This window comes from Cydia splendana, chromosome 5, assembly GCF_910591565.1.
Source record: "Cydia splendana chromosome 5, ilCydSple1.2, whole genome shotgun sequence".
NCBI classification, from domain to species: Eukaryota; Metazoa; Arthropoda; class Insecta; order Lepidoptera; family Tortricidae; genus Cydia; species Cydia splendana.
The window spans coordinates 4123962-4139820 of record NC_085964.1 but is presented as its reverse complement, the minus strand read 5'-3'; the positions used below and the strand labels follow the sequence as shown (position 1 = coordinate 4139820).

General features: G+C 40.0%; 1 protein-coding gene across 4 annotated transcripts in view; it reads right to left on the bottom strand.

Annotated features, from left to right (window-relative positions):
- Positions 1-527: 527 nt before the first annotated feature.
- LOC134790434 (protein spire) overlaps positions 528-15859 on the bottom strand; it is a 271608-nt gene continuing 256276 nt past the window's right edge. For 2 of the 4 annotated variants that reach the window (XM_063761214.1, XM_063761216.1), the window contains 9 exons: positions 9815-9929; positions 9136-9216; positions 7798-7915; positions 4833-4974; positions 3206-3352; positions 2115-2216; positions 1454-1582; positions 1137-1339; positions 528-730 (listed from right to left, as the gene is read on the bottom strand). In XM_063761214.1, the coding sequence (XP_063617284.1) occupies positions 532-730; positions 1137-1339; positions 1454-1582; positions 2115-2216; positions 3206-3352; positions 4833-4974; positions 7798-7915; positions 9136-9216; positions 9815-9929 (1236 nt within the window). In that variant the 3' untranslated portion in view covers positions 528-531. The remainder of the gene's footprint in view (positions 731-1136; positions 1340-1453; positions 1583-2114; positions 2217-3205; positions 3353-4832; positions 4975-7797; positions 7916-9135; positions 9217-9814; positions 9930-15859) is intronic. The other 2 variants (XM_063761215.1, XM_063761217.1) reach the window with 2 other exon arrangements.

Genomic DNA, 15859 nt, shown 5'->3' with positions numbered 1-15859 from the left:
CTGTTTATTGTCCGGGTTGAAATCTGGGATTGATGTCAAAGGATATGAATTGTAAAGCGTTAAATGTCATGTTTTCAAAGGAAAATGAAAAAGAATGTCGAGCAAAAAAAGGTCATCAAGGTTTCCAATTAAATATTTGATTCGTTTCAAAGAAAGCGATGCGATAGTTTGAGTTACCCAGAATCTACATTTTAATTTATAGCAGTTTAAATATTCAGAATGTACACTCGGTGAGCGAAACATGAGCGCTTGTCCGTTTGAAATCAAGATTGAAGAGATTCGGCCTCGTTAACTTCTTAAAAGGTACGAAAAAATGCCCGTTTTTGCAGGAGGAGATAGTATTTAGGCTGAAACCGAGACACGTTCAAGAGAGGCCTTTTGCAAACCAACTAAAATATTACTTAGGCAGATTAGATCGTTGAAACGCGTATGAAGCTCCATCAACGATCATCCCCTGAACTCAATCGGACAAGCGTCGTGCACCGTGCAGTGTGCAGTGTGCAGTGTGCAGTGTGCAGTGTGCAGTGTGCACTAGCAGTCGGCGGTGTAGACGGGCGCGAGGTCGAGCGTGAGGTGCCGCAGCGCGCGGTCGCGGGACGCGGAGCGCGAGGCGCGCGAGGACTTGATGATCTGCAGCACCATGGCCTTGCAGTCGTGGCACACCGCCATCTGCACGCCGCGCAGCCGCTCCGCCGCCGTCGCGTTCGTCGTGCTGCGGCTGTAGCGGGCCCTGGAATCGGTTAGGATTTCAAGTTACAATTGTTTAGATACTTCTCTAGTGGTCTGAAGTTAAATACTGTCTTGTCCTATATTTGATTGATGGAAGTAGTGACGATTCGCGAAATCATCAGCGCCGTTTACTATTTAATAATTATATTATGATCTGACCTGTTTTATTTTAATAAGTCGAATGAGTAGGAATCTTCGGTATCACGCTCTAACAAGTTTAGGTACGGTCAGCCAAGAAAGTGGTAGACCACTTTCTTGTCAAAAGAGACAGACCGATGATTATTAATTACAATAATGTATGTGAGTTCGGGACTATAATGAATACAGAGTACAGAGTTAATCTAAAACATTCGAACTAAGCTCGATTAACTAGTTATCTGCTTCATAGAACTACGAAAAACACATACCTCCGCTCTGGCGTTTGCACTGGCAACGTGACCGGCATGCTCTCAGGCCCCTCCACACTACGGCTCATGGCGGGCGGCACAGACAGCTCCGCGAAGCCCATCGCGCTGGTGCCGCGCGAGCCGGGCGCGGAGTGAACTGGGGCCGCACGGCGTAAGGCTGCCGGGCTGTTCGGCGCGCTCCCTACGCTGTTCTGCTCTGAGCTCTGAAAAACACCCAAAAATCTGTGGTTAGAAACATTATAGGTACCTACTGTTATTGCAAAACCAATAAGAATGGACCATGTAATTAGAGGCATCATCATTAAGCGGACCCTTACCGAGTGTTCCGGCACCAGCCTACTCATGAGGCTCCTCGGGAAGGATGGCTCGTCTTCTGGCGACGGCAGCAACGATGGGCTGAGCAGTACTACTGGCACGTGCGCAAAGTGCTCCGTTGGTATTCGCATCTGAAAACAAACCAATTATAAATAAAGTACTTATACTCTAGACTAGATACACTTGGGGTCGACAGGGTCTTCAATACATTTACTTAAAAAAAGGCCCTTAGAACGATTAGTACTTACAAGTACTTATGAAGCATCGCAGACGCCACGCCTTTAGGTTAGGGATTGTCAAACTTAACAATACAAATTGTCAAGATCATCAGAGAACAGGGACACCTAATCTGAATACGGTTGGTTAGTATAATGGTTGAATGCGAAACCCTATTCAAATTACCAAAATCAGTCCGGTGTCTTAAGCGAAAACGATCGATACCTATTCGAACACAGCCCGTCCGATTACATTACAATTTGGACATTTAAACCAAGTATTTCTTCCGCATTTCAATATAAAACGGCTACAATAATAAACAAAGATTATCTCCACGGCATGCCTGCGCAACATTCAGTACAGATTTCCTGTTGTCCTTGCTCAAATGTCACTCGTTCGAGATCTCTATTAGGTGGAAAAGTAACTTAGGCTGCAATAAGTACTGACCTTCGAGCAGCATTTCTGACAAACAGTCTTCTTACACAGCTTGCACTTCTGGCCCCACGGACCAAATATGCCAAATCTTGTCTTCAAACATAAGAAGCATACCTGGAAGCAGAATAAATAATTGTGAGTTAAAACCAAATACTCATTGGGGGTCATCCATTAATTACGTCACACGAATTTCTAGGTCTTTTTACCCCTCCCCCCTCCTTGTCACACTTGGTCACATTTGGCAAACCCCTCCCCCCTGGTGTGACGTCACATTTCTTCAACGAAATCGGCAAATATTGATTTAATATTTTATCAAAATATTTTTGACAAAAGAAATATTAGTAGTTTTATAACCCAAAACTGATTAAGAAATTAAATTAAACGAATAAAAATGTTATCGTTTCAAAAACTTGTTATTTAAATGTATATTACCGTATAAAATAATTTAAATAAATTTTCGGTTACTGATGAAGTTAAAGTGACGTCACAAAGTTTGTGACTCCTTCTCCCCCTTGTCACAACATGTCACATTTTCTTGACCCCCCTCCCTTCCCCTAAACGTGTGATGTAATTAATGGATGACCCCACAAGCAGCAAAACTATCTATAGTTTAATGAAAAAATAATCATATAAAAAGCAAATGACAACTTTCCACACACGTGTCATACAAAATAAATTATATTTGCGTACATATGTGACAGTAGGTATGATGACGTGTGAATGCATTGAGATCACGGTCACTGAGTTGCAAAAATGCAATGCAAAAAATGTAATAAATATTTTATGAATATTGCGGTAAGCCGGCCTTCATCATTCAATCATATTATTATTGTAAAACGTAAAAACAAAATAAATATTTTTTCCTACACACAATGTCGGGGATCAAATCTCGATTTCACCAACTTGACATTGACAATTCGCTGTATAGGACTATGTCTAGTTACAAAACGTCTTATACATAGGTTCCGTTTTTACATTGGATTAAAAGGCGACTGTCATTGTCCGGTGACAATTGAAGTTCATAATGAGTGCCAGTTATAGGTACATCCCACTTAACATAAAAAAAGTGAGATGGCTCATATTATTAAGTCAAGTGTACTTACCCTTCTCTTCTCCACGTCCTCTTTAACCCTGCCTTCGACAGGTAATACTTCAAGCTCCGCCTTTGTCAGAACTGATCTGATGTGGACGATCTCTTCAAGAGTTAGGGACAGTCGGTCGTCGGACATTATGGCGTCCTGCCACTGTTTCTGTTGGAAAAAAGACTAGGTTAAGAATTAAGACCTCGTGAAAATATTAGGGTAATCAAGGCAAATTGAATCAAAGGTATGATCAATACAGCATCGTCAGAGACAGATCAGTTATTAAACTGTAAGTGATTGTACTGAATGGTTTCGTTTTGGCAATTTTAGTGCTTAGAGATAGGTATGTACTGATGTATAGTTTGACTTTGCCAGGTAATGTGATCTGGGATACTATGCCAACTGACTTGTGTTTCAACTAACCCCTTTCTGTGTAGGTTATTTAATATGTAATACTATTACCTACTAATTCTTGGCAACTAACTACCACACAACTATTAGCTTACCTAGTAAAGTGTATCTATTATATAAATTAAATTAAAATATCGTTACAGATCTCTGGCTACTTTTATTTTAAGCCACTATCTTCATGGATTTCTAAAGTAACACTGACTAAGTACCACTGTCAACTAAAATGGCAGTCGAGTTTGGATATAACATGCTCCCTAAAGTCCGTCCAAGCTAGAAATGCACCGACAAAATGTGAGAGCGAGATTATAAACGTTATAATTTCATGGGACAATTTGCCGTTTATGGTGCCGCTCTCACATTCTTTTCAGTCAGACCAAGAAAAGTCTGCAGCGGATTTGATAGCCCACGCAGGTTTTTTATTAAGGGTTAAATCGAATAATTCACAAGGATGTGGCCTCATCTAATTTCCTTCATTTATTTCAATAATTGTTAACTCTATCTATAGCATCTTGCAATCAACCAATGGCGGACAAAGACGCTCATTATTTAATTTTGGTTAGCCATTATAGCACTTTTTTTTAATCTTCACACTTCGTTAAGGCGCCTAATACTTTCTAGGATTACACAATATAATGACAGTTGGCACGCCGGTGTGAGCTACAGTTAACGTTTCATGCATGGTTACCCTCGGTTTGACGCTAGCGTTTTGGAAAATAGTAATTCGAGGATTTGCTTAAAAACACGTTTCTTTTCAACATGTCGTGTGTTTAAACTGCAAATAGGTATGTAATTAAATTTATCGTGCACTTTAAATCTAGTACTGAAAAAAAAATGCAAAAATACGATTGATATTGTGCATGCGAATTATGTTAAACTAAGATTAATAATTAAGTGTGGGTTAGCGAATTAGTACTATGTTTACTAATCTACATATGATTATACTCATTTATTTATCTAGAATAACTATATCACTAACTTAGGTACCTATATATGCTACTTATTAAGAGGATTGTATGTATTGGATATCTAACAGGAACTAAATGTATTACATGCAAATCTTTGGTTTTACCAAGTGAATGAATACTTAAGTGGGGCTCACATACAACGTGATTTTTGCCGTTTTTTGCGTATAATGGTACGGAACCCTTCGTGCGCGAGTCCTTCGCACTTGTCCGGTTATTTTATTTTGATAGAAAGCAACACTTGGTAAAACCTTTAACTAACTACATCTACTCACGTGCTGTGTTCTGGGGCTGCCACTAACCGACTTGATGAGCTCGTCCTGCAGCGACGAGCGCGACCAGGACAGCTCGCCCAGCTGCGCGTCGTCGCTGCTCGCTAGCGAGGCTGCGCCCGCGCACGACGCTCGGGAGCCCGGCCTGGGGATACGATCAATTGTCAGTGAATTATCAACTATATATTATACACAGGACTTATTAAAAAAATCGCCAAACATTTCGAATTTAAACGCCAAACGCCACATTGCAGGCGGCTAGCATGCACTGGGCCCACGACAGAGCGGCTTGGAGAGCACTGGTGAAAAGTTTCCACATTCGTCACGTCCCTCAGCCATGAGGATACGACGAGGAAGAGAAAAAAAACCTCATGCTTCAATCCATAGATAAAATGATACAAACACGCGTCACTAGTGCCAACATATATTTGACAACTGAAATAGAGGACGCTGTTAGGCGCCATACAATTTGACAGCATTTTGTTACGACAATAGTAACGCGGTTATGGATACGTAGACATGGAGCCATACATCCAGTGCCATTAAATTCAGCTGTTAAAAAAATAGACTCTATAATTAATATACCTAATGGGCATTGCAATTGGTATTCCTTTGACGATGATAAAAATGAGGCCAAACAAAAGTGTCGTGTCAACACGGATCGGCCTACATTATTTTACTTGCCGCTTCTAGTACTTTAGGTAAAAATATCTGTGATCCACCTGTTAGATGCTTATATTATCTGTGTTCAAACAAACGTTATCTTAACTACCTACTAACAATTATCGTACCAGATAATCTTTAACCAGCCGTATCTAAATGGGATCCCGTACTGTGAATCTTCCGAGTAAATAACCGGAAAATATTTACAACTCGTCATTTTATCCAGTTAGACAGAAGCAGTATTATAACTTTAAAATTCTGATCGTGATTATATACAACTCGCGCGCTAATATTGGTCCAAGCGAGCAGCAATAAGAGCACAAAACAAATAAAAACAGTAGTAGTGGGTACTAAATAGTAGTTTTAGCATTAGAAGTTTATTAACCTCCTTAAAACTGAGAGTCATTTTTGCAGTTTTGAATTAGGAACCTTCGTTTATTCCAATATAGTTAAAAACTTGATTTCATTTTGTCCATAACAGGAATCGGGACTTTAGGAGGATAATAGTTTACTTTTTTCTGTGTGAGTGAAAGTAATTGAATTGTAAAAGTTGCACAACCTGATGCATACACTCGTAAGTATTTATGTTGCCATTAAGCGAAAGCATTTTACTATTCAACGTCTCTACTACTGTGGCTATTATGTTTTAATGGACCCGGTATTGCGTCTAATGCTGTTTAACGTATTTTATACTACCAATTACTACTTACTTTGTGCACGAGGAACGTGTAAATCGCCTTAAGAGTCAAATGAACTCGCCGCCAAAAAACCGCTCCCATACCATCCCATTCAATCGAAGTTAAACTTGGCATGAACATTAACGTAACATACCTATAGATATCTATGGTACCTACAATTTTTATACATTAGAACGAGATATCGTCTTGGGTCGTAACGTCCCATTAGTTTCTCATCAAGTTCTTAAATTAGTCCTATTCTGCTTTCGTCACTCATTCTACATTGAAAGCCACCGACGATTGTGACGAATGACGAAAGCAGAATAGCACTAATTTAAGAACTTGACGAAAATTAATGGGACGACCCAAGACGATACCGGTGGGGAGACACTCCTGACTTCGGTCGAACTCGGCTCCGTTCGGCTCAGCATTGCTCCGAGCAATTATTAGGGTTGGCACCACTTGACTTCCTTTTGCGTGCACGACCACAGATAAGATAATCACTTGTATTTTGACAACCCTAAATAGCCGAAAGGGATAGTGCCATATATTAGAAAGGGATAGCATGATTCGACCCTGAACCGCTGTCAAACTTCGGGTTTGTAGGAAGTGTCCTTTCTGTACGGTAGTACTATTATTTCTTATGTGACGATACCTAGAACGAGTAGAAGTTTTATATACTTACAAAGCTTCTGCTTGTTCTACTCTCATTTCTTTGTATTAAGTAAAATTTTTAGCAACGAACACTAGTACCAGACATAGAAATAGTATTATTACTTGAATGTTCGTGTAAAATTTCATGTTATTTCAGAATGTCGTTATAAAATTAGAACGTAACTTTTATTGTATGGCGGCAGTTATGTTCGGGTGACTCTTAAGGGACAACGTCCGAATAACACGTATCCTATGCATTTGTACAAGTATTCGATTTGCTCCGCATTTCGCGCAATACATAAACCACTTTTACTTTCTGATAAATATGTAAAAGCAAAAGCACAGTAATTATTATGTAGGAGGCTGTATGCGAGTGATTAATGATCCAGAGTGATAGATAAAAGCGATCACAACAAGTTTTTCTAGACGATTCTTTACTTTCAACATATAGTTCAATATTCTTTAAACGCCCCTGTCTCAGTCGAACTGGTTCCTTTTTTTTAATTTGCAGTGTTACCACACCGAAGTGCGCGTTTTCTCGATAGACAGATCATAAGGCATATGCTACGTTGCGACGCCACATGAATTCACGTCGAAACGGGACATAAGTCAACGTGGGCCTTTTCATGGGGTCCTATTACCGTCAAACACTGCATGTATTTTGGTTATTACCTTGAGTGCGTTAAGGAGTGAGCACCATCTATCGGTGGGCATATGGCATCTGAGGTGCGCGTGTGCCACGGAATGACGATGCCGCCACATAGATCCGCGTCGAGACATAAGCTACAGTTACCGTCAAAGACTACACGTATGCTGTTACCGAGTCGTTCCCTTTCTTACCTGTAGTGCGGCAAGAAGTGAGCGCCATCTATCGGTGGACACACAGGGTGCGCATGGAGGCGCGTCGAGAAATGATCGAACAACATACATATCGTTGGATTCTACTACCGTCAATCACTACACATAATTGTTACCTTGAGTGTGGCAAGGAGTGAGCGCCATCTATCGGTGGGCACACAGGGTGTGCGTGTGCCACGGTATGACGCCGCATGGAGGCGCGTCGAGACGGACATTGCGTTGCCAAGTCGTACGCTGTGGATAAACATTTTCATTAGGCATTTATACAACATTAATTAAGTCCATTTGGCAGGGGAAAATATTTGCGAATCCTAATGGAGAACGCTTTTTACCAAAAACAGAGTGCCTCAAAAAGGAGCTTTGAGCTTTTGTTGGTCCGAGTACGCGTGAAAGATAAGATTATAAATGTCATCTTGAGCCAGGACCATTATAGCTGAATTAAAGGTTTTCTCATCGAGTGTTTCAATGGAGTTTCTTTACTTAAGTATGGTCTAAAAATGAACATATTTACTCATCTAATGTAAACAAATTAAATTCGATATAAAAACCCTCCGAAGAAGAACTATTTGTTGACAAAGAGGTCGAATTTTAAAATTCGCGTTAATGTTTACATATGTATTTCATACTTCTAACAAATCTTTTTAAGACTTTATTAATTACCTATTTGAACGGACTAGGGAATATTTTACTTGGAATACAGACCTACCTACGCAAAAGCAATGAACATGAAAATTATAATGAAATTTCTGAAAAATATGACTAAAATATGTTCGGTGTTCTTTGACAATGATCAAAGCTAAACATCAAAGTTGTGAAATTATGATTATGTTATGTTACAAAGTGGAAATTATTTGCTAGTAATAAAACAACGTGAAAAAACTGCGTTGGATGTTAACTAAGCGAAAACGTTGACTAATTGCAAAATTAAAGTGTAAACTGTGAACTAAAATGTGTAACAAAGATGTTAAATACCTACAACAGTAGTGTTTATGCACGGTTATATTTTTTGTAGGTATTTACAATCAGCATACGATTTACAATCAACTTGCTCTTTCGATATGTGAGTTGATATTTTCGAGTTCTTCGTTTGTATTAAATATGGCTCTGATTGACAGTAAACGCAAACATTGCAGATCCACGAAAACAATGCTGGGGCCCATTTCTCGAACGATATTATATTAGTCTAATATGTATTATTAGTGTGGTGTCATAGCAACCCATACGATTTGACAGTTTGTGGACAAATAATATTAGTCTAATACCGTTCGAGAAATGGGCCCCTGGCCCTGATGAAAAGTTTTACTGTCATACCTAAATCTTAAGCATTATTAAAAGTGATTCTTTTAAAAACAAAAGCTGAAACGAAACCAAACAGTGCAAATTTCCGAACGATTCGAAATAAAAACAATTGCAACGTGACGTCATGCAGCTAGGGTTGGCACATGCGTTCATACATTCCAGGGCCTCGTCGCAGAACTGGTGGTACTCGTCGTGCGATATTCGCGTGCGGGGGGGCGCGCGTGGAGGCGTTTCTTCTATGTTGCCAATGTTGCCAAAGTTGCCAACGTCGCCAAAGGTGTGCATGGGTAAGGAAAAGTGCTTAATACTAATACTGGCATACATACGAGCATAGTTTCAATTACTTTCAGTTTATGGTCAGACTTAGAACTTTGCTGTCCAAGTCTTAAGAGGGACTGTAAGTCAAGCTAAGAAATCATTTTTCCATTACAGGCACGTTATAGTTGTATTAAAACTTTAGCAGAAAGCTTATAGCAGTTCTAGATCACTTTAACGTAATAATTAGTGATGTAACGACTATTGATTTGGCCGACTAGCCGACTAATCGGCACTCGGATGGCCGATTAGTCGGCTAGTCGGCTTTCCTGACTTAGTCGGTACATCCCTAGTAATAATATTTTCATTTAACTTCTTCGGTAAGTAGTTACCTGTTTTCTGTCCAGAGAAGGATAACCAACTGCGCCTTTCCCAGATCACAAGCAACATTATATCCTAATACATTCTTAGTAAAGTTAATAATCGTCTAGCATTTAGGATTCCAGGCCTCAAGCTCAATAAGTCAGTCATACAATTTAAAACCTTATCAAGTGAAAGCCAAGGTATATTTTCCCTTACCTGTTCGCTTCCAGGGTTTAGGCGCATGTTGCGGTGCCGTGTGCCTCGGGAACGGTTGGGGCGCGCATACTTCTGGAGTCGCGCAGGTCTCTGTGTCTTCCTCGTCTTCATCGTCCTGGGAAAGAAAGAGATAGTTATCAATGTTGTTTTAATAGGTCGACGGGTTTATGTACGTGAATTTTAAGGTATTTACGGAACTATAATACAGTTTAACACTTTAAACTCTCGCGTTTTGTACACATATTTAATTACACAAACGTGACCACAGCTGGTGCAACTCAGCTGAAACGTCGGAATTAAAGGTAAAAACAATGAAATTATATCGCGGTAGACCCGTTTGTGTAATTTATATAATACAGTTACAAGTATGTCAGATCTTCGCATGCAAGTGACGATGTTTTTAATAAGTAGGTATGTTCTGGCAATCTGAGGCGCTAACGAAATGGTTTTTCCTGTTACCATATACAATTGTATGCGGTATGTAGGCATCTGGTGATATCACTGACATATTTTGTCCAAACATATGATTTAGCTATCCGTCCACTTTAGAAAAATAGAATTCCACACATCTGCAGTCGATTAATTATTCGCTATGATAAAGTTATTACAAATAGTTTACTGGCATAGATACTAAAGAATACTCTGTTTACCATTATTAAATTCTGTCATTTTCATTTGCATTAAACCGCCAGCTTTCCCAATTTTCCGTGAAAAACGTGCGGAACGGCCACGGCCTACTTTAAATTGCCGCCGAGAATTAATTATAAACGTTCCCGTCAAATTAAATACTGCGCCGTGCTTGGGCAAATTTTCCATTACTTTGCGTAATGCGACGGACAAACTTGCGGTGTTTTTTTTTATTTTTCATCGTAAACGCGGATTAAACTTAGAGCATTTAATAACCGGAGTCGCCTTTAAGAGCTTACCCCTCTGCCGAAAAGCTTGCACAGTTGTGCAAACTTTTGTATGGACTGACATGGCTATTTCTACGATACGTACAAATCATGTTTAGCAATACATTTGACGTCCCCTCCCCCACAAAAATCGGCAGACTGTTTTTAGTGTCCGACCGAAGGTTCGGTTTCGGTTTCGGTTTCGGCCGGTTACGGCCAAAAAAACATGTTTCGGCTGTAGTTTCGGTTTCGGCCAAAAAACGGCCGAACCTTTCGGCCGGGCCGAAACTTACGAAATGGTACTTCGGACTAAGACCAAAAGTTGGGGAATAAGTAGGACAACAATAGTAATAACCTACATATACTGATTCATGTATAGGTACAGAAATTAATTGATTTATTATTATAAAACACAATTCCATTATGAGGGCGCCACTGGACGGTCGACGCAGTCTTAAGAGGCTGTCAATACCTATAACGCGCACACTGTCTAATTTTATCGGAGTGAATGAGATAGCACTGTCGGACGTAGCCGTTGGCCGAGTATCAGCTCGGCCCGAGTCGAACGATGTCTTTTTCGCTCTTATTCAGTCATTTCCTATCTACCTCTAATGGCAAATTTTAAGCGAGGCTTAAGGCTACGCTCAAGTAGTGCCGCAAAGTTGATTTTCTGTACAGTTAATATTTTGCAAGGCTGAAAAGCTGACTATTGTTTAAAATGAAAAAAAAAACCCCTTAAAAGTGTCCCCAGTACAATTTTTCATACGAATGCTCGACCGTAGCTTAATTTTTTAGTCTTTACCTCAATTTACCATTGGTTTGTATTCCACATGTCCTCTACTTCAGCTTAGCCTTGGGCCTCCCTGCGCCATGCTCGGCCTGCGGTCTCGCTTTTTAATACAATGGACATTGGTTGGAGTCTGTGCTCAACTACTTATCCTGAAGCCTGAAGCACGGCTTTGACTTCGCATGAAAGTTCGCCTCACTGGGGCACTTTTAGGCCCAGGTGAAGATCGGTACGCGGCCTTGCGATCATCATCATTCACTTGCCCATTCATTTGGGGTCGGCGCAGTATGTTGTTTTCGTCCATACCTCTCTCTCGCCCGTCATCTCATAATTCACTTGCGTTCGTTTCATATCATCTCTCACACAGTCCATCCACCTTTTTCTCGGTTTTCCACTCTTGTTACTTCCCTTGCGATATTGCTGACAAAAAAATTCGCGCTCGCGTTTTTGGTTGGTTTTTTGGTTAACCCTATATCTAATCTACATGTTAGCTTGACTGATGAGTTAGACCAAGAAAATTCTGCAATGATTTTGATAGCATACGTAGTGCTACTAGTGCAAATGTTATTAATACGTCATAATTTCATAGAAGTTTTGACGTTTAAAATAACACTTGCACTGCGTGTGTTATCAAAATCATTGCAGAATTATCTTGGTCTAACTCCAGTAATTTTTTTTAAAAACTGCTTAATTAACATCAATTTCAAGGACATTGGGTGTTGACAGACCCATAATATTTGTGTAAAAACGGTTTTATGACATTTTTTCAACGATTTTAGCAAGTCTACAAAAGTTTCGGTTTCGGTTTCGGTTGCGGCCGAAACTAGAGCCAAAGCCGAACATTCGGTTTCGGTTTCGGTTTCGGCAAAAAAACATGTTTCGGTCGGACACTAACTGTTTTGTACAGAAAATGACAGCCAAGGCGTCTCCAGTTACTAAATGCTCTAAGGCAGCGGTCGGCAACCTTTTTTTGCGTAATTTTAGTAGCGTAGTTAACGATGAGTAAGTTGACGCGGGCCGCACTTTGTTAATATTTATGACTTTATCAGACATTGTCGTTTCTCAATATTACATAGCCAGAGAGGCTCGCAGGCCGCAAGTGACAGTTTCACGAGCCGCATGCGGCCCGCGGGCCGCAGGTTGCCGACCGCCGCTCTAAGGGATTAAAGCATTACTGTCTTATTTTGTTTTAATTTACTGTTAATTTAGTATCACACTGGTTGAAATTAATATTTTTTTTTAATACTTTTTTACATTGTAGGTACTTGTTTCTATACCGACCAGATCCTGGAGGCAAATTCAGATTGTATTAGCATTAGCAGGTAAATTTAATATGAATTTGTTATGGTGTCAAGTGACATTTCTTCGGCCAGAAACGTCACTTTTGACAATGACAGATCATAAATATCCGTAACAAATCCATAACCTGTTACACATTACAATCAGAATAAGTAGGTACGCCTCCTAATCTGAAAAGCCCCCTCCAGACTATGCGCGTGAATCGCGGGCGAAGCCGCGAACGCGAGTGTGGAGTCGATTTTCGCAGACAGCAAAATCGACTACACACTCGCGTTCGCGGCTTCGCCCGCGATTCACGCGGATACACTGGAGGGGGCTTTACACCAATTAATAATGTTCATCCTGATACTGACAATGCACTGTACATTGCAGAAGGATGCAATAGTTGTTCACCTGCATGCAGGTTAATACGCATTAAATACGCATACGTAGGTACATACTATTAATTAGGTAGATTAATAAGATCCCATGTTAACCGTATTACGACAAATAAAATATGGATTGATTGATTTTGGATTTGGGGATCTATTAAACTTGTTTCATAAGTTACGGAGGCAAAGATGCCTGCTTTTTAAATGTTGTAACTTCTACGATTGATGTCTGTAAAAGTAGTTTGAGCGCCATTCCAAGTAAAGTTATTCGCAACAGTGAGCGATGTTGACGAAATACGTCTGATGCGGTTCTTTTGAGATGCAATTATGAGTTACTCATGTTCTACGTGCAATCCACAGTAGTACACTGTAAAACAGACTATATGAAGAAGGTTTAAGGTTCACTTTTATGAAATATGCAATGTGCAGTTTTTAACCACATTCTCATGCCCCTATATTACTTGAAACAATGATGTAACAGAGTAAAATGTATTTTGCCATAAAAATATTTATTTGCCCGTTACGTAAAACTAGCCATAAGTCCTAAAATGTAAAGATGATCACGCAATGGCCTTGTTAAATTTGCGACATTTGCAAATAATCGTTTTACACGCAATCGATGTAACTATTAGGTACTGGTATTAAATTGAGACTGCACATTTGAGATATTATTTTGATCAAGATGAAGAATAAACGATAAACCAAATAATTAATTCTTAGGTATGTTGTTAGGGGCTATTCATAAATTACGTCATTTCAAATTGGGGGGGGGGGGGGGTCAAAAATCGTCAAAAATCGATGACGTAATTTATGGACAGCCCCTTAGGTGTGTCTTTACTAGTCTTTAGTTCATAATTAATATTAGGTACTTTCCAATAACCGAACGAACCTACATATGTCCAAACGATACAGGCATGTCAATCTATTTCTGTATATCATTTTATAAACTACAACTACTACAAGTTAATAGTACAAAGAAGTTACAGGGTTGTGCCAAGTTTATTTTTGTCGTTTAATATCCAAACCACGTACTTTCTTTTAATTCTGAAATATTTTCCATTTTATTGCCATTTGTCAAATCTTATACAGGGTGGAAAGGCACGACGATCCTTTCCGGAAATGGGAGATAGTTTAGCCTAAGCTCTATATTTTCTCCATAGAAACTATGTTAATATGGGCAACCGTTTCTAAATTATGACCTTTTAAACATCCACGCAAAAAACTACTTTGTTCTAACCCTAACAGGTGACAGGGTCAATGAACTTACTTGTAAACAATCAGTATTCGACAGGAAATTATGCTAATTTGTTGCCATCTAACCATTTTTAGGTCTGCTTACAGCACGGTAAGAATCATTGCAGGATTTTCGCTTTCTTAGTGGTTCCACTTGTTCAATACTTGAATGAAATAGTTATGTTATTCCTTAATATTAATAATACTAACCACAACATTGTTTACAACGACAGTTCAAATGGTGACATTGACAACCACTCAAAAGTACGCAATCGTCTTATAAATATCTCTGGTTTCCTTGACTGATAAAAAGGTTTTAGTTTCTTAACACGTTTCACAAAATTATTTTCGAATAATTGGAAACTATCTAAAATAATTAAAAATAACAAGTAGGTTGTGTTAGTTGCACCAAATGAACTTGCAAAAATTAAATACTAAGAATAAATCAAGAATAAATACTTCTTAAATACCTAACTAACAAACCTTCTTGCGTGGTAGGAAATAGACAGACCGTCTGATGTTTGAAATTAAATGTGCCACAAATTGCAAATTACGCGATAAAACCTAGTTCCAAAATGCCCTTGGGAGCCCGCGATTACCTAAATTTGCTTATGTTATACGGGGAGTGTAATTATAATGCCGCCGAGACGTTACGACGCTACAGACAAAGATATCCTCCACCACACCCAACTAGCCGTATGTCAATTTTACGGGCCATTGATCGCGTGGCAAATAATGAGCCCATAGTACCACGAACGGGCCAAAACGACCAACGGGGAGGAGGTGTAGTTCACATTGCACCAAGACTTGAAGAGCGAGTGCTGCGGTATTTCGAGCAAAATTCAAGGGCTAGTTCGAGGCAGGCAGCCCAACATTTCCGCCTAACTCATACCGCAGTACTCTAAATCTTGAAACGTGCACGTCTTCACCCTTACAGCATTCAGCGAGTTCAAGCTCTGCTGCCCAGGGACTGCCCTGTACGAGCAGCATACTGCCGTTGGCTTTTAAATAAACTGGAGGAAGATCGCCTGTTCATCCGCCGCATTATTTGGAGCGATGAAAGTTTGTTTTCCCGTAACGGCATGTGGAATAGGCGAAATGAACATATGTATGCAGTAGAAAATCCGTTCGAATACCGACATTCGGGTCACCAATATCGGTGGTCCGTTAACGTCTGGGCTGCAATACACGGGGATACACTGATTGGACCTGTTTTTTTGCCTCCAACTTTGAACAGAGCTGGATACTTGGAACTGTTGAATACGGAGTTGCAGAATTACCTTGACGATTTACCAGTGGCCGAGCGTAGAGAAGTATGGTTCCAGCAAGATGGTGCACCGGCCCATTCTGTTAACGAAGTGCGGCTAGCCCTGAACGACGAATTCGGAGATAGATGGATCGGCCGGTTCGGACCGCATCGTTGGCCACCACGATCTCCGGATCTGACGCCTCTAGACTTTTT